The sequence below is a fragment of the Trematomus bernacchii genome, unplaced genomic scaffold, assembly GCF_902827165.1.
Source record: "Trematomus bernacchii unplaced genomic scaffold, fTreBer1.1, whole genome shotgun sequence".
Lineage (NCBI taxonomy): Eukaryota > Metazoa > Chordata > Actinopteri > Perciformes > Nototheniidae > Trematomus > Trematomus bernacchii.
Genome location: NW_022987608.1, coordinates 3,368,441 through 3,390,538, shown reverse-complemented (window position 1 = coordinate 3,390,538; position 22,098 = coordinate 3,368,441). Strand labels below are relative to the sequence as shown.

The 22,098-nt window shown below is 39.0% G+C and overlaps 1 protein-coding gene across 1 annotated transcript in view; it reads left to right on the top strand.

The window, feature by feature from the left end:
* Window positions 1–22,098, top strand: part of ccdc146 (coiled-coil domain containing 146) — a 67,205-nt gene that overhangs the window by 14,237 nt on the left and 30,870 nt on the right. The window contains exons 3-9 of the mRNA XM_034131411.1: window positions 9,731–9,813; window positions 11,141–11,356; window positions 15,552–15,609; window positions 19,536–19,618; window positions 19,762–19,855; window positions 19,965–20,038; window positions 21,498–21,725. Of these exons, the coding sequence (XP_033987302.1) occupies window positions 9,731–9,813; window positions 11,141–11,356; window positions 15,552–15,609; window positions 19,536–19,618; window positions 19,762–19,855; window positions 19,965–20,038; window positions 21,498–21,725 (836 nt within the window). The remainder of the gene's footprint in view (window positions 1–9,730; window positions 9,814–11,140; window positions 11,357–15,551; window positions 15,610–19,535; window positions 19,619–19,761; window positions 19,856–19,964; window positions 20,039–21,497; window positions 21,726–22,098) is intronic.

The following is a 22,098-nucleotide window of genomic DNA, read 5'->3' as shown; positions in this document are numbered from 1 at the left end:
CTGCCTCAGATAGCTGTGTCATTAATATCAGGACGAGTGAGGGAGGGAGGGAGGGAGAGAGAGAGGCAGGGAGAGAGAGAGAGAGAGAGGGAGGGAGGGAGGGGCAGTTCTATTGCGTAATGCAAAACCCTATATCAGCAGCATTGTGAAAAACCACAGAGATGCAGACAGATTCTGTGAGTGGGGGAAAAGAGAAAAAAGGGAGAGGGAAGTAGAGAGGTGTTTGGCTGCAGGCGGTGCATGGTGCGTTCCTGCCTTCCTCTGAAATCTGTTCATTTCCCTGAAGAGAGAAATGACTCTGAGGAACTATCCACACAACTGATGTTAGGGTGATGAGTTTTCACGCTTAGTTGTTTGGATGTCATAAGCACATATTTTTGAAGCTCAGATTCCAAAGCATTTATGAAATGTGCTAACCCAATTAGATTCAGGTGGGAACAGATAATGTACAATCCATGGTTAGCCAGCATCAGCAATAAAGTTGTTTTTCTGTTGCAGCTTTGTTAGTTACTGCAAGTTGCTAGCTTTGCCTGCTATCTTATAGGCAATAAGCGACAGAGCCCCCGCTTTGTTTGGTTCTTTTGTTGGTATTTTCCTCGTTGTGTTGTGCTTCTCGGGACGACTCGGTTAGCTAGTTGCGTTTTATTCAGAGGAACCTTTGGTTTTTATATTTTGGTTTAGCACTTATGTTATCACCTGTTTATTCACATTTTTGGGGGCGGCAGTAACTCAGTTCATATCGGCTTTGGAAGGAGGGTTGCCATCAAGTACGGAGTGTGGATTGGTAGTTTAGGAGTTGTTTAAGAGGTGCCACTTCACCTCCTAGCATCTGCTAAGGTGCTTCTCAGCAAGTGACCCCAACACTGGCTGCTGTGTATATAATGGCTGCCTACTGTTTCCTTTATAAGGATGGGTTAAATGCAGGATCTAACTGTGTTGGCGTTGCTGAGGGTTGATTGCAAGTTTATTTGGTTCTAATCCTCCATTTGGTAGGTGGAATTTTGGTTGGGGTCTTGTGATTAGATGTGGGGTTTATTCTAAGAACATCATTTGGTTGTGTTCTCTCAGGTGTTAAACCTCACTTCCTGCTGACCAAACTCCTTGCTTTTTTACGTGCATCGCTTTTCTATTCCTGCAAAACCAAATCTGTATTTTAAAGTGGGTACTGTGTTACATAGTTTCTCCAATGGGTCACCGAGGTGCTGCACAGGTAATCTCATGACATCATGCTCAATAAAGACCTGGTCAAGACACGGCAATACAACACAGAGGTACCGAGAGGACATACAAAGAAAGACTAAGTAGAGCACAAGTGCAAGAGTGATAGTTTAAAACTTTGTACAAGAGCACACCCCCACAGACGCTCTCTGTAGATTTTCCTAAAGTAGTTTAAATCCCCGAGGGGAATCAAAGTGGAGAGCTTCAGTACTGCTGTAGTGTGTTTCTGTTCGAGGGGGCAGAGTGGGAGAAAGCCTTCCCACCAAATTCTGTACGGACTGACTGAGGGGATGCAGAGAGTGATGGAGCTCCAGGAACAGAGGCAGCGCTGTTTACGTGACATGTAGGTGGATAAATTAGTGGGCAGCAGTGCAAGGATGGATTTAAAAATAAAGTTATACCAGTGCAAAGTTCTGCACATGGATAATTATGACTACAGTTGACTATAGGAAATAGATAAACGGTCTCTCAAGGGCATTCTCCATGATAGATTGCTTTCAGCGAGCGAAGATAGTGAGTGTTCAGGTACAGAACAGCCCCATAGTCAAGAGAAAGCAGCAAAAAATGAGTTTCCGGGCTTTTTAAGAGAGACAGAATTTGACAAATGTCCTTAAAAGATGATTACTGTAAGAAGTCTGCATCTGTTTGAATTGCTCACAGCACTGAGTAAAATATCATTAACCAAACTGTTAGGAAGTCAATGCATATTTAACACATTTAATTGTTGGTTTTGTGTTAAACTTCATTTTTATAAACTATATTTGCTTACAACCTTTTGCGTAGACTCCAATCTGGTCACAGTTAGTTTGTGTCCGTAGAAAACAACAACTTTATTGGCAAGTATTTAAAAGGCTTACTCAGGATGTTGCAAATGAGTCTTTAGAAAAGGTATCCCTGAATCCCAATCATCAATATTGAGCACCTGCCAGTACTCTGTGGTGATTCGATTTATTTAGTCTTTCTTACATAATACAGTTGCAGATGGCACAATTAACTCGGAATAAATCTACATTAAAATGAGTAAAGCCACATCAATTTAAATACGATTTATTCTGATGGAAATACATAACGAAAATATAGCCTAGAACACATTGTACCTCAAATCGTTTTCTATGTTGGTTTCCTTTTGTATTCTTTTTGTTGAAACATTGTCCTTTCCTGTTACAATTTTCTGTGTTTTGAAAGGAAAGTTTGGACTGAATTTAGACAGCCTATCTTCTCAAGCATGAACAAAATATGGTAATGAAAAAGCAATTTCAAACCAGGTACATCTGCAACATGCCACGGAAATAAATGCAAAACAGACAAGAAAAAAGCAAATAAATAGTCTGTCACTGTGGGACTCGTAAATGGAAACTGCTGTTTTTTATTCCGTGCTGTCTAATGAATATCTTGCATTAAGCTTTGTGTGTTTGTCTGTTGTTTATAAAGGGAAATAGGACATTTTGGTAACACAAAGACAGACATTTTTCCCTCTTAAAAACGAGATGATCCCAAGGGGTTTCATCAATTCTTTTTTAGAAGACTTTTTCAGGACATCCTTCATTTCCCATAACAATTATTTCGTCATCTGAATCCTCCAAAGGGAGATAAACATTCAGTAACTGGATTATCGAATTGTTGATTTACAAAAAGTGGCTCAAAGATGTTTTACGATACATGAGAGCCACCCATCTGGGTACTTTTACTCTACGTCCAAAAACATTTGATTAGACTTTTAGCATTTGACCACTTCCTGTTCCCTCGTCTCAAAGTCAACGGTTCGTATTTGTGGTGAAAGCTTAATACCCAATGATACATTTATTAGATTGCAATGATGTCACCATTGCTGTAAAATATAATGAAGTCTTTATGAATAAACAATACCCCTGTGTTCCCTCTGTAATGAGGATGTGGTTATGTGGTCATTTTTGGTGTTTTCTTTTTCAAATTAGTTTTAATTGATATTGCACTCATACTATCCCACAGACATTATTCATACCTCAGGCTATTTCATAGAGTATCTTTTAGAAATGAATAAGCAAAACAAGCTATTAAAATAAATGATGTATTCTGCCAAGTAAACAATTATTAGTTTGGGTTCTTTGCCAAGTAACATAAACAGGATGTTTCCTTATTTGGAGTCATGTTGAAAAAAACAAAGTAATATCGTTAAAGTGGAAATGGACCACTTTTCAACTTTTGAATCAATCGTTTTACCTTCCACCATTTTTACTACTGTGGTTATTAAGTTACATTGATACTAGTTGGTAACTGGTAATAGCTACCAATGGTTACAACGGAAAACAAAAGCGCTACCTGTTTCCTGTTTTAGTTGCGCACTTCCTTTCTATTTTAGCCTTAGTTTTTCTCTGGAGATTGTACCAGGTCGCTGACAGAATTATTAGTGACATTAAGGCCTATAGAGAGCCAATTAAAACATTGATTTTGGCATTATTTTATAGCCATTACATTGTGCAATCAACATGTACCTTACTTGAAGGGAAAAAACTAGGGATGTCAGTCGATTAAAATATTTAATCGCGATTAATCGCATGATGTCCATAGTTAATCGCGATTAATCGCAAATTAATCGCACATTTTTTATCTGTTCTAAATGTACCTTAGAGGAATATTTTTCAAGTTTTTAATACTCTTATCAACATATGAGTGGACAAATATGCTTTATGCAAATGTTTGTTTATTATCATTAGAACAATGACAAATATTCTCCTGAATATTCTCAACACAACAACCTGGAACCTCTCTCTCTCTCTTACACTCTCTCCCAACCCGGTGTACTTCTCTGCACTGAGCCAGTTGCTCAAACAGACAAGCCTGTTTACAGTTGTCGGCGAAATGCCGCTCCTCTGTCTTCATAACAGTCAAAGCATGAGACTGAAGTTCCCACTGTGGGTCAAAATAATGCGCTGTGATGTGCAGTCCGACTATGGAGGACGGAACATGACTTAAGTATAAATAAATAAATAAATAAATGTGTAAATAAATGTATGAAGAAATACAGGAATAAATAAATAAATAAATACGTAAATAAATAAATAAATACAGGAATAAATAAATACAGGAAGAAATAAATGAAGAAATAAATACAGAAATAAATAAATGTTGAAATAAACACACAAATAAATAAATAAAAGAATAAATAAATGCTAAAATAAATATGGAAATAAATACACCAATGTATAAATAAATAAATAAAAGTCGAAAATAAAACAGAACACAAGTTATTATATATCTTTCATATATTTCTACATTTACTCGACATACATTTATTTATTTATTTATTTATGTGTCCGTATGCTAATGAGGTGGGCGGTCCTAACCTCAGTCTGAAGCAGGATTGGTTACAGGAGTGTGTGATCATTTCTGGCAGAGGGCTATACTACTAACGCCTGCTAACCGCGCTGATTTGAATGCAGGAGCTTTACTGTTTAGCCCTTATCTTTATACATCCATGGTTTATCCACAGTTGTAAGGATTATTTATGGGTATTGGTTTAAGAGCCATTGGAGATCATTAGCGGACCATTTAAAGAACGGAGAACCAAAAGACTATGTCCAGTTTCGTGTGGAACGATGTATGGAGGACTTGGCTCAGCTCGACATGGATGTGGATGTTAACCCAGCTGTGTTTGAGAGTCTTCAAGAGGTTGCCCGCCAACTTGAAATCCTCTCGGAAACAGAGGAGGCGACCCTTGGGCTTCCATCTTACATGTTGCCCCCAAACGTTATTGAAGCACATCTTCGTTGGGGGCACACCGCTGGGGACATTGCGAACGGGTGTGCGAAATAACAATTATTAAAGAAGCCATTATTAGAGAGTTGCCGTGGGTGTACACTACACAGAATGAACAGATGTGACTTGCCACGAATCTCTTGCTTCTGCCTGGCTCCAACAATTGGCGAATCCTGCTTCAGACTGAGGTTAGGACCGCCCACCTCATTAGCATACGGACACATAAATAAATAAATAAATAAATGTATGTCGCGTAAATGTAGAAATATATGAAAGATATATAATAACGTGTGTTCTGTTTTATTTTCGACTTTTATTTATTTATTTATACATTGGTGTATTTGTTTCCATATTTATTTATGCGTTTATTTATTTATTTATTATTTTATTATTTATTTGTGTATTTATTTCAACATTTATTTATTTCTGTATTTATTTCGTCATTTATTTATTCCTGTATTTATTTATTCCTGTATTTATTTATTTATTTACGTATTTATTTATTTATTCCTGTAGTTCTTAATACATTTATTTACACATTTATTTATTTATTTATACTTAAGTCATGTTCCGTCCTCCATAGTCGACACGTTGGATGCGATCCAAATTATCTAACGCAGCCCCTCGTCCTCCACAATGTTAAGCTGTAGCCACCCATTTAGCTATCGCTGTTGTTGTCCAGGCGTCTTCCCGGCAACTTTCAAGCGCAAGCGAGCGGCAGGAGCGGGGCTGTCAGCATCAGCTGTTTGCTTGGCTTGCTGTTTAAAACACCTTTTTTTGTATCCATATCTCTCGCTAGAATCTCCCACCATCCAACTAACAACAACAACAACAACAACGTCAAGCCTTTGGGCTCTGAAACTACGGGGTGGGCCGAGGACAAATACACATGCGTTAAATCGCACGTTAAAATAATTAGTGGTGTTAAAAAAAAATTGACAGCCCTAAAAAAAACGTCTCTTTTATTATCTAACTTAGCATTCTTGATTTGGTATTTGGGACTTGACTAGTGTGCCAGTGGTACATAACATGATTCACAACCACAGATCATGTAATTGGAATGTATCTTTCTTGGTTCATTCGTGTTTCATGCACATGTCGTATTTCTGGAGAAGTGACACAGTTTCGGGTAATTGATTCCCTCTACAGAAATGGCTCTCAGCCTCGATGGAGTAACGGTGCAGTAGGGAAAATATTACCGCACAAAACTTCCAGCAACAAAGTGATTGAATCGAGCTGCAAGCCCAGCTCCAGTTCAAACAGTCGATATAAGGACATGAAGGTAGAAGATACACACAGAGAGCGATGGTGGCTCTCTCCATTACACAGTGGTGTGCCCTGTGGTCATTATTTCCCTCCCTGGGGGTGCAGACTATTAAAGCCTGCAGGTTCCTTTTTTGTTATACACTTCACAGACCTGCAGCACCCACATTACTGCAACGGTTTATTGCTTCTCTGCACTGCAGTACACATCACATGCCCGGGGGAATAGACGGACAGGTATGTGTGTCCATGTGGTGGCATAAATATCTTCCAGTGATTGTCTCTATCTCACTTCAAAGATGCTGTGCCACATGTGAGCCGTATGCAGCCTCCCCATAAAAGCTTCCAATACCCCATACTGCTGAAGATAAGTCTTGGCAGCGGAATTGGAAAGGCTGGCTGAAAGCGCTTCAGGCTGCTTCTCTCAGATAAATGCCCAGTGTATGGCTAGCATGTCTGTTGCTCGGCTGATATGTCCATATTTAAGTTATTTTTGAAAGATTTCAGTACAGTGAAATCTTTTAGCATTTTCTCATAATATACTGAGCTACCCTTTTATGTTTTTGGGGGGATTTTCCCTTTCTTGTAGTTGTTTATATAGGTTTGTTTGCATGTAAATGGTCTGCAAAGGCTAAAATCCCAAAGTTCCCTCAATAGGGAGTTTCCCCCCTGCCTGAAACATCTCCATTGGACTCCTTCATTTACTACTGTGACATAGTGACATCACTATGTAACATTTGCGCTTCGAGTAGCGCTTCAACACATTGATACGTGATAGGCTAAGGGGCGAGGCTTTCCCGACACATCTCTAAGCGGTTGACCAATCACAACAGAGCTGGCCAGCTAACCAATCAGAGCAGACTGGGCTCTGGTTTCAGACAGAGGGTGAAAAGAGACAAATAAAGCGCTTTTTGAACATTAAAGCATGGGAACATGTCACGGTAGAGGCAGAAAATACAAACATTTAAAAATAAGTCGCCTTTAAAAGAGATCAATTCAAAATACAAGAGTGGGAGATTTAACCATACTAAAAATGTCTGAAACACAGATTGTGTACAGCTTCTCAGGTGGTGTATTAGCGTGACCTTGGGTGGCTGCTAATGCAAACTGACTGAAAAACATCTGAATACATCATATTAACGGGAGCCCTAATCTACATGATCCACAACATTCATATCTCTGTCCTTTCAGCCCTTGGAACGTGGTCCAGAGGTTTGCGAGCACATTCGACAGCAGCCAGATAAACAATATAATGGAATGAATCTAAACACATAATCGGCTATCCCCTAATGTTTGAAGTCGGGCTGAGTTATCGGCTCCTGTGTGTGTGTTTGTGTGTGTTCATTGCCGTTAGATTACCTGCTACAAAGTCCGACTTGAGATATCCTCAGTCCTGCAGCTGAGACAAGGCTATCCCTCATTACGCCCCGCTCTGCCAACCTGGCTCCGGAGATAAGAGGGAACAACACCGGCCCCTCTGTTTCTATCACTGTTTACACACACAGAGCCACGTTGCCACAGAGAGTCATTTAACAACGACTCTTAGTGATAATTTTCCCTCTTTTGTTGACCTGATATCCTTCTCCGTGCCGTGTTTTTACCAAGGTTTCACAGCTGTGTAATCTTTCTTATCGACTTCTTAAACTCATCCAGGGTTAATGGTACCTGTAATCTACATAAATTATATGGGCCATTCTCAATGATTTCTCCTCTCCTTTTCAGATTGCAGATGGTTAGGGGTTTGTTTTTCATGCTGATGGTGATATGGTGTTCTGATGCTGTGATATCTGGATTAAGGTTTATTCAGCCTGACTTTAGTCAAATCCTCTGGCAGACATCGGGGAGTTGGGCTTTGCGGCAGTCGACCACACTTTGAGTCCAGGCAGATATTAAAGATCTTTTTCTTACAACAGTAACCATAACGTTTGAGCATATTACAGCAGAAATAAAGCCACTCTTTTCAAAAAAGTTCTGACTTTTATGATGTTTTAAACTCTTTTAGGGTCTCTGGTGATTTAGTTTCCAACTTCTGGAACTTCATTTTGTTCTTAAACAATATTATAAAAGTGCCTGCACACTTCTGGTTCAAAGCAATATGGTCCTATTGAATATTCCGTCTGAAAGAAAGGCAAGGCATTTCCACAGATTGTGATATAGTGTTCTATTAATGTGATAGCTGTTATAAAGGCAGCCCTAGGTCAGATCAAAGACTTTGAAATGGTGCAACATGAGCTGGCAGATGCATGCAGGAGGATTTGTTGCCAACTTTTAGCTGAATGCAGCCAAACAGTTTAGGACTGCTGTAATATCTGGCTGCAGCTCCACTGTTCAGCTGTGGATGATTGACACTGGGGGAGGTTTGAGAAACATAGCCACCAATCGTATGCTGATAGGAGTTTGGAATTCTTTAAGGGATGCATGATAATATTGCAACCTAGTCTCACGGCATTTCGTGTTATAGTCACGAAATTAATTTAATCTATTGATTCGTGTTCACCAACACGATTTTTGATTTTAAAAGCAATGTATTTCTATTGGTAGTATGTTTCGTGCCTGCACCAAGTCTTTTTGTCCAGTCGGGTCTTGGAATACCGGAAGCTGTGTGGTTCATAAAAACATTTTCTTACTCAATATCTTACCCTAAGCCTAACCCTTTTATTTTAAACTGTATAATGTCTGAGTTTTTTTGCCGTCCGCGAGGAAAAGAAATGGCTCAGAGCCTCAGAATACTGAAATCTGTATTTTTTAAAATCTTTTTTTCCTTCTAATTTGTTATTATTTGGTGCAGGCACGAAACATACTACCAATAGAAATACATTGGTTCTAAAATCGTTCTGTGTCAGAATACTGAAATCTGTATTTTTGTAAATCTCTTTTTCCTTCTAATTTGTTATTATTTACATTGCATTGAAAAAAATGGGGAAATCGTGTTGGTGAACACGAATCAATAGATTCATTTTGTGACTATAACACGAAATGCCGTGAGACTGTGTTGAATATTGACACATGTTTGGTATCCACTTATAAAGGCTCTTAAATGAAATACTGACATCAGTTTTGCATGCGTAACATTGGTCAATCAATTAGTGCTTTGCGCGTGTGATCCGTGTGATTAAGCATTTATTAGACTTTAAGGTGGGTTCTATTTGTTTTGCTAAGAACTGAAGATGCTTACATTTCGTGTATTTAGGTGAAATGTGTAGCAAAGATTGAGCTTATTATTTAGTTGTGGCTTCTTTTTACAATTTTAAGGATTTTACAGCCACATAATGGACTGTTTTTAACTAAGTAATTCGGTTAATGTATGATTTAATTTGAGAAACATTCTGTAAACAATACACATACACATAAAGAACAACACAAATAAGTTGGAACATTTCGGCAAATCAGATATCGGCAAAAATCCAACAACCTCTACTATCAACCGTAAATAATCAATTTACCTCAAATTCCTCTTTACAAACTGTTTATTCATGTCCTTGATTTCTAATAATTCTGTTTTCCTGCTCCACAGTTCTTGTCATTGGGCAAAATCAGCCAGAACAAAGCCGCCAAACTGAAATCCAGCTACAGGCTACTCTGTGAAACTCTCAAGAGGTACGTTTTCTGTTTGAGTGAATTTTGTGTGTTACATTTTGGAAGAAGTTGCTGATTTGTGTGTTATATTTTGGAGGTGCATTATGACTGCAAAGCTCCTGAAAATGCAGCAAAAAGACGGTTTAAATCTTCTGAGAGCCAGAATATTTCCCTCTGAAGTGTCCTTGAAGAAGTCTTAAATCCTTATCAGTTGTTTTTTACTGTTAATAAAGAGTGGGAATAGCATCTGTGACAAGACGCTGGCTTCTGAAGGGACATTATGATTGGGGTCACCTTTCACTCAAGGTATAGTCTAGCCAGAAATCCTTATTTGAGCAAAAAGTGGAACGCAAGGTTATACCTGAGGCAGTATCGCTATGAATGCATGATATGGATTTTGTTCAGTAGATAACAGATAATTATCTGCCTCTGATGGCTGATAATATAACTGATAAATTCACATTTATTCACAACCAAGGGTAAAAAGGCTAATAGGCAGTGCTTGTTAAGTCGATGCAAGGAATGTGGCTTTGCATTATCGTACAATAATTTCTCATCTGTCATTTCCTTATTAAAAGAATATATAATAATGCCCCCTTGTATTATTATTCCACGACTTTATGTAGTAGGGAAATACTCCAAAACACACTTCTTTCTTAAGCCTAATCAAATCCCTAATGAAACACTGATTCTCAGTCGCCACAAAGGCACATAAAGATGAAGTGAAATTAACATTTGAGACCCCAATTTCTTGTGGAAACAACAAATCTCTGTGTGATTTCTTGTGAAAATAAGAAACCAATCTAAATGTATGTCTACATGCATTTTGTAACAAAGCCATTGTGAAAAATTGAATTCAGACAAGAGTTAACTGTTAAAGTAGTTGTGTTGTTTTATGATTTGGCATGAAACTGATGTCTTTATGGATTAATTGATAATGATTGGTTAGTTTTCCTCAATTATCATGACTTACAGTACAGGGTCTTGTTCTCATGTAATAATAATAATAATAATAAACATACATTTTATTTATAAAGGCGCCTTTCAAGGCTCTCAAGGTTGCCGTACACAAAACAAAACAAAAGTCCAATATAATATAATCAATCAATAAAAACAGAAAAGCAGAGGATGTGTGATGTGATCAGAGTGGATATGCCAGTGTGAAGAAATATGTTTTGAGACGTAATTTTTCATGTATAAATAAAGACTTAACATTGATTAAATCTGTTTTATGTTTTTACCAGTGTTTTGTTACGGTGGCCGACAGGGGCAACGTCCCAAAACACATTAGAAGAAACACTCCAAATGGTACTTGTTTACTACTTAAATAATCTGTTTAATCTAATAGTTCCCAGGATTCCGAGCTCCACCTTTTGGGAGAGGCAAAGCGATGTCGTGCGGAGCTTCAGAGGCTGCAGGCCGAGCTGGAGAGAGCCGAGGAGCAGAGCACCTCTGAGCAGCCTGAAAGTGAGGTCAATGAACTGAGGCAACACCTCCTGCAGGCATGCAATGAACTGAAAGCTGCTGAGGACAGAGAGTACCAGACACAGCACCGCCTCAGATGGTGAGCAATGTGTGTGTGTGTATGCATACACACATTGTACACACGCTATTACTGCAATCGCTCATGCTGCAAGTTTCATTTTCGGTACGACATTGAAACCAAATGTCAGGTAAAAAATTATATTTGACTTGACAAAACACAGAAGTGAAACCAGTGTGGTGGAAAAGAGAAGCAGGAGGATGCTTGCATTGACTTTAGAGGGAGGTGAAGGTGAAAGAGACACAACTTGTGTGTGTGTGTGTGTGTGTGTGTGTGTGTGTGTGTGTGTGTGTGTGTGTGTGTGTGTGTGTGTGTGTGTGTGTGTGTGTGTGTGTGTGTGTGTGTGTGTGTGTGTGTGTGTGTGTGTGTGTGTGTGTGTGTGTGTGTGTGTGTGTGTGTGTGTGTGTGTGTGTGTGTGTGTGTGTGTGTGTGTGTGTGTGTGTGTGTGTGTGTGTGTGTGTGTGTGTGTGTGTGTGTGTGTGTGTGTGTGTGTGTGTGTGTGTGTGTGTGTGTGTGTGTGTGTTGTGTGTGTGTGTGTGTGTGTGTGTGTGTGTGTGTGTGTTGTGTGTGTGTGTGGTGTGTGTGTGTGTTCTTGGCATTCAGCTTTTAGTCCTTACCACTGACACTGTTCATTGCTATTTGAACATAAAAAAGCAGAGGAGACGTGCCCGACATTTAAAAAATATCATCTTTCAATGTTAACCCATTACTGCTCGCAATTAATCTGGGAACCCTAACGCATAAAAAAACTAACTCAAATGAATCTCATTACCAAGTTTGACTCCAACTTTCTCCCGTTATTCCAGTGCGGAATTTGAGCTTGAATTGCATTCCAGTGAAAAATAAAAACAAGCATTCGTATGTTTTTTTGCCAATATTCTCCAAAATGGGATATGTCCTTGGTTAGAATCCTGCTACTGTTAGTGTGTGGGGGGGGGGGGGGGTTATTACCATTACCATTACCATTACCTTAATGTTGTTTCTCTTTTGGTAGCCACATTTTTGAAAGATTTAGGACAAACTCAAGTACACAAAGCTTGATTCACATACCAGGATTTTTTTTGTTTTATGTGGATGAATGTGTTTACTTGTCTGAGCTCTCACACTGGTAAGTTTTTTCCACACTAGTCCTGCTGGATCTGTCTCTGTTCCTGTCCTCTCATCCTTTCCTTTCAACTCCCATGAGTCTCTCCTCTCATCATAACCTTTTTTTGTGTTCTCTGTTCTGCTGCAGGTTTATCTTTCCCTTCCCCTTACTCACTCAACAAGGCTATCAGTGCGACCAAAGGGTCAAACACACCCACAGAAACGGAAAATAACAAAATGGACCTGAGTATCTCTCTCTTTTCTGTACACAAACCCGACTTTTAAAAGGGCCAAAGGGAGGTTACTGGAACATTGCTAAGCAACACGATAACATGCACGAGTGGTTCCCAAACAGTTGGGCTTCTGACACTTGAAGCCCTCGTTAAAAAGTAATAGAGCAATTTTGACTTCTTGGATTCTCAAGTCAATTTCAACAGGCCTGGGAGAGTATAATAAAAGCGTGCTACACAAAAAATTGTAGGTACAAAGTTTCTAAATGTATTAAATGTTAAAGAGCAGTTGGTATAAACATTTAAAGCTGTTTTTAAATGTTTACTTCTGTAACATAGTTCATCACTATGTAACACTCGCGCTTCTATTGGCTAGCGCTCCAACACATTGTACGTGATGGGGTGGGACATCTCTAAGCAGTTGGCCAATTACAACAGAGCCGGCCTGCTGACCAATCAGAGCAGTTTGGGCTCTGGTTTCAGACAGAGGGTGAAAAGAGGTGCTGCAGCACAGGCAGTATGAGAAAAATAAAGAGCTTTTTGAACATTAAAACATGTAAACATATCACAGTAGAGGTATAAAATTGAAATATGAACCTGAAAATGAACAGAATATTCATATCGCCTCTTGTGTACATGTCCATATGTGTAGCAATGGAAGCAATTTGCATGGAGGTTGAAGAAGGAAGTGTGAGCACTAAAAATAGTTGAACCCTAATATTCTAAATGTTCCTTATTTACGCAACAGCCTAATTTACATCTAAGCAGATCTCTTTTTCTTATCGGTGCGTCGCCTGGATTGCTTCTGCAATATTAAAGCCCTCAAAGCCCAACAAACTCCTCACAGTATTGCAAAGATATGATCTGTATGATAACGGGATTTTTTAGTGCAGAGCACACACACTGAAGCAGAGAGTTGAAGGCCCAGCGGTAATTGAAATATTAAATGAAATCATTTACAGAGCGTCCTCAGAAGAGGCAATAATAGACAGGATTAGACGAGTCAGTGTGCATATTATTCGTGACAGCGTTTGGTGGTGAACTCTCTTGTCCTCTCATCATCTTTCCCCCTTTCCTTCTCTTCTTTTTCGCGTTCTTCTCGTCTGTCCAAATGGCCAGCGATTCGCATATGACCAGCAGATGCTCGCCATGCAAATATGCCTTTAAAAATCTTAGCGTCCTTTATCTTAAGCCAAACAGATACTCAGGAATTCAGCACTTTTCCAGTCACATATTTTAGCATTCATGCAGCTTTCTCTGTACATCAGTTAATATCCAATAAATCAACTTGTCAGGAAGATTAATATCGCACCCTTCGTGATACGTGTATAGCTGTACACTATGTGCTATTGTAAGGTTTTTCACAATGACACAGCTGAATATGAATTATTTCCATACAAATTGCAATCAACTGCCTAAAAAAAATGTCTGCCGCAGGGATAAAGGTAAATATTTTGACCTTGCAGATTTATACCTTGTCATTTATGATTATTTATAGGCAGATGCTATTTGCACCCGGGTGTCTGGAGCTAACAATGCTATTTACACCCGGGTGTCCGTAGCTAACAATGCTATTTACACCCGGGTGTCCGTAGCTACAGTATCAATGCTATTTACACCCGGGTGTCTGTAGCTAACAATGCTATTTACACCCGGGTGTCTGTAGCTAACAATGCTATTTACACCCGGGTGTCCGTAGCTACAGTATCAATGCTATTTACACCCGGGTGTCCGTAGCTACAGTATCAATGCTATTTACACCCGGGTGTCTGTAGCTAACAATGCTATTTACACCCGTGTGTCTGTAGCTAACAATGCTATTTACACCCGGGTGTCCGTAGCTACAGTATCAATGCTATTTACACCCGGGTGTCTGTAGCTAACAATGCTATTTACACCCGTGTGTCCGTAGCTAACAATGCTATTTACACCCGGGTGTCTGTAGCTAACAATGCTATTTACACCCGGGTGTCTGTAGCTAACAATGCTATTTACACCCGTGTGTCCGTAGCTAACAATGCTATTTACACCCGGGTGTCTGTAGCTAACAATGCTATTAGAATAGCATTTTTAGCTACAGACACCCTTCTATTGGTAGTATGTTTCGTGCCTGCACCAAATAATAACAAATTAGAAGGAAAAAAAGATTTAAAAAATACAGATTTCAGTATTCTGAGGCTCTGAGCCCCATTTCTTTTCCTCGCGGACGGCAAAAAAACTCCGACATTAGGCCTATACTATTTAAAATAAAAACAATAATCGTGGCTTGATATAGAGTAAGAACATGTTTTTATGAACCACACAGCTTCTGGTCTTCCAAGAGCCGACCGGACAAAAAGACGTGTTGCAGGCACGAAACATACTACCAATAGAAATACATTGCTTTTAAAATCGTTCTGTGTGACTCGAAAAAAATGGGAAAATCGTGTTGGTGAACACGAATCAATAGATTAAATTAATTTCGTGACTATAACACGAAATGCCGTGAGACTGGGTTGGGTGTAAATAGCATCTGCCTTATTAATATTTAAGCATGAGAAAGCTTGTAAACAATTGTATTATTCATTATGTACGGTGGCCGAGATGTGCAAACGCGCTACTAAAATATGTGTTTCAAACGAATAGCATATAGCTTGTCTAATGTACTTGTAGAAAGAGTTTTCATAGAACACTTTTGAACCTTCTGACTTCTATGAATCTTTTGTTTTGTCATTTCGTCTTCAATTAAGAAGAATTTAGCATGAAACTGCACACTAGTGTGTTTTTAAATATATGAATATAGAAATGTGGTCGTTTCTCTCATGCATTCCTCTTTCTGTTTAATCAGGAACTGAAACATGTTTTTTTTTTTCCTTCAACTCATCTTCCTCTGCTCTTCACCTCCCCTCACCCCGTTGCAGTCTCTGGGAAGAGAAGCGGTATCTGCAGAAAGAGAATGAGATTCAGCCCGAACCTGCAGTAAGTTCATCATTGCACCATCCAGGTGTGTTCTCAGAGACGTGGATTACTGCTGGACTTACAGGGAGGATAAATATGAGTTTTACTTTAAGCCTCCATCCAGGCTTAATCCTTCAATATTACTAGTGGTACCTTTTGGAGCTAAAATATTCCATAGATTAATCTCCCATTCCGACAAGATGATAGCATTCAAGTTATAAAAGCTTTAATCCTTGTTCCGCTTGGAGAGGTGATTTTTGTTTTTGTTTAAGAAGACCAATTGAAGTACTAATGGCTAGTACTCATCCAAAAAGCAACTGATATATTCAGTGGTGGAAAGTACATTTACTTGAGTACTGTACTTGAGTATATCTTTTAGGTATACTTTACTTGAGTAGCCAATATTGTACTTTTGACATTGCCACCATTTTTTTTTTGAAATTATGTTACTAGTTACTTTATTACGGTGGCAAACCGGTGCAAACGCGCTACAGTACATCTTCACCAACTTCACGAAACATGCGCAGGGTTTACTAAAAGTGCAGCATTAACCAAAGCGCTGCAAACACATAACACTGCAAATACAAAACGCTGCAACAAGCTAGTTTGTCGGCCACCGTACTTTATAGATTCAGATTATTAGCTGTTAGGAAAATATCACTCGACACCGGGTTGAGAATCAATAATCAGGAGGTACTAATTTATTCTTGCAAGAAGGAGCAGAGTTAAGTCACATACAAAGGATATGGTTTAACTCACACACATGGGGTATGTTGCTCAACGGAGCAGGAAAAAACATCAGGCTTATATAGTCCAAAACACGGAGATAACAACAAAGTCGTAAATCTAGATGGCGCTAACATCATCCGCAGGTGTCGGAAAGGTGTCGGGGACATCTGCGACGTCTTCTGGAAAGAGTCACGTACTTCCTTCACGCCTCATAGAAGTGAGATATTTAGGAGACAACAAGTATGTGTCTTCTCATAAATATCAACAACCTGAAATGCCCTGCCTCCTCCTATCATTAGAAGAGGCAGCTGCAAGGTCATACACAGTGCAGAGTCACACATAGTATCAGTGCATTAAAACAACCCATAAAGAGGAGACAACTTGTATTTTCTCCAACATTAGCTAATACAAGATATAAATCATATATAATTATGGGTTAAGACATCCAACAGCAGGATAACAAGTTATTCAAATCAGCTCCAACTTTACCAGCTGTGATAGTATATTGTATTATTGGAGTAAAGCCCATTAATCATAATCCAGTTTTGTACTTTTACTCAAGTAAGATTTTGAATGCAGGACTTTTACTTGTAACAGAGTATTTTTACAATGTAGTCTTCTCATTTCATTTCATTTCAAACCTTTATTTATTCAGGTTGTATCCCATTGAGATCATTGACCTCTTTTTCAAGGGAGACCTTCTCCTATTACATTAGTAAAATATCTGAGTACCAACTATCGTTATATATTATATTATATATGACTTAAAAGTAGGACAGTTGCTGATCAATCAATAAATAAATGAATGTCGAGTAATAATGCTGCAGCTGTAATATACACAATTCTCTGCATGTTATATCAAAAGCAACACAGTAAAAAGTAAGAATATTCTTTCATTCCAGTGTCAAACTAGAATCCAAATATCTTGTTTGTGTGTGATTTCGACACTACAGTGCTCTGTTGTAGGCTGCAGGGCGTATAAATACTGAATTATGTGTATTATTTAGTTGATCAGAAGTGAACCACAATGCAATGCTGTTTGAGCAACACTCAGATGGACGTGAAAATATACAGAAGCTGTTGAATCACCAGCACCAAAACTCAGCAAATCATCTTAGGTTATAATCTCAAGGTTCAATCATTAAGCTGCTTTAAAATGCTGTTGCTTGTGTTGCTAATGGCAAAATAATTTGATCGTGAGCTTTGTAAAGCTTGCAGAATAAATTCCGCAGCCTTTTTTTGAACGTTTAATACTTTAGGGATTCTTGTAAATTACAGATCGCATAACAAAACCTTCCAAATGTGCTCAAATTCAGCTTGCATGCCTCTGGATGCACTTAAGTCAAGGTGGCTAAGTGGTGACCTTAAACAGACCAAATAAACAGGAATAAATGTAAATAAATTAAGCTGAATCAAGGATAAAATTATCATTTATTGTCATATTGCAACACAGGGTAGCACGATAAAATGTAGCAAAATGTAGTGCATTCCTAGAACCTGGAATGGCCACAACAACCTTACCAAGAGTTGCATTGCAAGTAAATATACATCAACAACATACTTGCAGACCCAGTGTCACATGCCTGTTTGCTTCTCTATAAGGAGCCAGCTTTTTTATGCTCAACATGAATTATCCAGTGGCAATGTAAAGTGGACATTGCATTGCACTTCACATGCACAGCACCATAATATTCATACAAGCAATACTCTACAGCAGCGGTTCCTAACCTTTTTCAACTCACAACAAAAGAATCTACATTTTTTTTCGTGGCCCATATTGAACCATAAACAATACGGAAGCTAAATAAAGTTCTGATTGGTCGATTCAGAACATGTGACACGTTGTTAATCCAGTAGTACAGACCGCTGTCAAGGACTGTAATGACCGTTGCTAAGGAGGATCAAGAAATAAAAAAGAAAAGAGGTTCAAATGAAAAAAAAAAACGTAATAATGAAATGTTTCCACACAAATCATAATGTTTTGCAAATTATTTGGCGGCCCACTTGCAATGCGTTCGCCCACAGGTTGGGAACTGCTGCTCTACAGAATAATGGGGGCTGCTGCCTTTACTAGGACAGTTTAGTCATTTAAATCTGTAAATGTCACAGAGTGTATGTGTAAGGGGCCTTTTTATGACTCCCATTGTTATTGAAACAACATGCTGTTATTGGACCTACAACATAAGCGTGATATTAACTCTAATGAAACAATTGCAGTCTTCTCTCTCTGTAACACACAAACACGCACTTGTCAAACTAGATTCATTAGCTATGTGTTTTATTACAGGGCCCGTACATGCAATTATTTGCTGTTTGACAGTATAGTAGATGGATGTTGGAGAAAAACCACAAACTAGCGTCAAAGTGCATCTTATTTATCAAGTTGAATTGGTAACAGCTGGTTTAACTGCAGTTGTTTATGTTCATACTTCACTTAAACATTTTTCTAAACAATGTTAAGGGTCAAATCGTTCTTGTGCAGAAAATGATTACAGTTAAAGGGGCCCAATTATACTCATTTTCAGGTTCATATCAGTATGTAGTGTCTCTACTGGGACATGTCTCCATGCTTTAATGTTCAAAAAGCTCTTTATTTTTCTCATACTGCCTGTGCTGCAGCACCTCTTTTCCCCCTCTGTCTGAAACCAGAGCCCAGTCTGCTCTGATTGGTTAGCTAGCCGGCTCTGTTGGGATTGGTCAACCGCTTAGAGATGTCCCGCCCCTTAGCCTATCACGTACAATGTGTTGGAGCTCATTAGAAGTATGAGTTACATAATGATTACATTATGTTACGGAAATAAACAAAGGAGTCCAATGGAGCCGTTTCAGGCACGAAACTCCCTCTGGAGATAACACAGGAATTTTAGCCTTTGCAGACCATTAACACAACAACCTTTATAATACACTACAAGGAAGGGAAAACTCTTAAAAATAATAGGGCCCCTTCTAAGGTAGCAAACTTAAATACAATATATAGCACTGCACATTTACTTACCCATGGAAACAGCTGAAGAAATATATTTTTCATTTAGACATTATAAAAAAACTAAACCCACGTGCGACGCAAAGGCTGTTGGAACCGACTCTGAGAGTTATGATCACACGCTAAGAAATGAGAACAAGCCTGTAGCCAGAGCTCAATTAAATTGTCATCATAAGCCAGATATTCTTCATATGTGATGTTACATTAATATTAATACTGCTGGCTGGTCCTCCAGGAGCTGGAGAGCAGAACAAAGGTCCTGCAGGAGAAACATGAGGATCTGAGGAAGGAGGTTTCCGAGAGACGACTGGAAGTCAGGTATTTAAACCATGTTGTCTTCTTTATAGCTTCTCAGTTCTACTAACTTAATGTCCATTTTGTAATGAGACACAGTGCTGCTAATCAAAATTCTTCAGATAACAAGCGTTCTTTTTGTGTGTGTGCCCTCACTTAATGCAAAGGGGTCTGACTGAAGATGTGGAAATCCACGAAACGCAGATATTAAGAGAACAGAAAGAGCTGGAAGACAAGACCGAGATTATAGAGCTCAAAGAGGTGTGTGTGTGTGTGTGAGAGTGTGTGTGTGTGTGTGTGTGTGTGAGTTCGCTTACAGCACACCATCAATAACATAACAATATTTCTTTCTCTGTGTGTGTCTGACAAGGCTGAGAGAGCGCGGCTCATCAGCATCCCTGAGCAGGTTTTAAAGGAGATTGAACGGAAACACTCTAAAAAGGAGTAAGTATCTTCTTAATATTCTTCATTGGGAAGAGAAGGACAGATGATGTTTCAAACATAAGGAATAAAAATGAGCCAGTAAGGGTGCTTCAGTGAGAATACACTGAGAAGAAGAGACAGCAGAAACATCTTTTGAAAATTAAGTCGCTTCCTGTCAGTTGGTTTAAATCCTTCTATAATCCATCTCCTCCCTTCATCTCCTATACACTAAAGAGCTGGATTGAACAGCATGAACCCGAGTTATCATACTGTAGTTTTACCTCATAGAAAGGTTTTTTTTTTACTCAGTGAAAACTTGTGATTGATTGATTTGGCCTAGTATAGTACGGTGGCCGACAGGTGCAAATGTGGCCCAAAACATTTCCATTAGGAGAAACGTGCTGCATTTTCAAAAACGATGCAATCTTAAAAACACAAATGTGCCAAAATACATGCAAATGAAGGAAAATGTTCACCAACTGGACAACACATGCACACAATTACTAAAGCGGTGTATAGACTAATCAGGGAGGCTGTGGCTAAGTGGATAGTGTGCTGGACTTCGAATCAGAGGGTACTGTAGCAAGTTTGAGTCCCACTGCAGTCAGCATGTCGTTGTGTCCCTGGGCAAGACACTTCACCTCATATTGCTCCTGTGGGGATTGTCCACAGTATTGAATGTATGTAAGTCGCTTTGGATAAAAGCGTCTAACAAATTACATATTAATAATAATAATAATAATAGTCACTGCAAATAAAGAAAGCTTCAAAATGCTCAAAACACAATGGACACGGGGACACTAAAAAGTGATGCACACACCTGGGACCAAAGCACTTGTTGACATTTGGGGATTATATTCGCCTAATGTAAATGTTTTGGGCCGTTATAGCGGGTTGGCACCTATTGGCCACTGTAGATATGGAACAAGAAAACAAATAATTAAAAAAAACTCCGGCTAAATATAAATTTCTTCATTAACTATCCTGCAAGAAGCATTCGTTTTGTAATATATCTTTCTAGCCACACTTAACTCCAAATGACAAACTGAAAAAATGTGCACCGACAGTGAAATTATTCTCAATAATTTAGAAGTCATTTGATAAAATGAAAAAAAAATCATATGCTCCAGACATCATTAATTTTAGTTTTCAAGTGCAGCTGCAGTCAAAAGCCCCTTCATCACCAGAGAATGGATCCACTGGCACAGCAGTCTCTTTTATGTTTATTTCACATTAATATTTGCCTTGCAAGTGATGCAGTAGAACTGTCTGCTTGAAGAGCCATGCGAGCTGAGATTTGTAATTTGAAATTCACAAAGCTTAGGGGTACTGGAGGGTGTGTGTAAAAGATGGATGCACACACACGCTGGTGTTTCATTAGATATGCAGCCTTGCAGTGCAAAAATAACTCTTGTCTTGGTCTCATACTTACACTTGTACTTTGTTTCAAATGTTCTATCACCTCCTTTAAACATGTTAGATCTGCAATGAAGAAGATGGAAACCCTAAATGTTGAGATTTCGGAAATGGAGCAGCATGTGAAGAAGGTGGAAGAGCGTAACCTTGTGCTGAGGTGGAAGAAGAAGGAGATGAACGAGGAGCTGGAGGGCGTCACGGCCAAAGTGGAGGGCAGTCAGAGGGAGAGCAGACAGCTGCTGAAGGAGCAGGAGGTCAGCAGGGAGGAGGAGGCGGAGTGCACGGGGAACAGGTACGCACTACAGTCGAAAAAAGACACTATGGCAAGAGCTTCAAGCTGAGGTCAAATAGTAGAACATTGAAAGTCTGATCCTAACCACTTTTCATTGACCTCAATTAAAGACATCACACAGTCATGAGAAGATATGAAGAAGTACTCATGGACATATGACAACTTAAGACAACTGAAAAGAGTGGTTTTGGCTCAAGAGGTTGGATAAATTGTTCACTAACGGAAGATTTGATTCCTGATTCCCTCGGTCAACATGTCACGTGACAAGTGTCCATGGGAAAGACACTGAATTGCCCCACAATTGGCTATGGCTTTCCCTTTTAAGAGCAACACAAAGATGAACAAATACCCTTCAATTTCTCAGGAATACAGG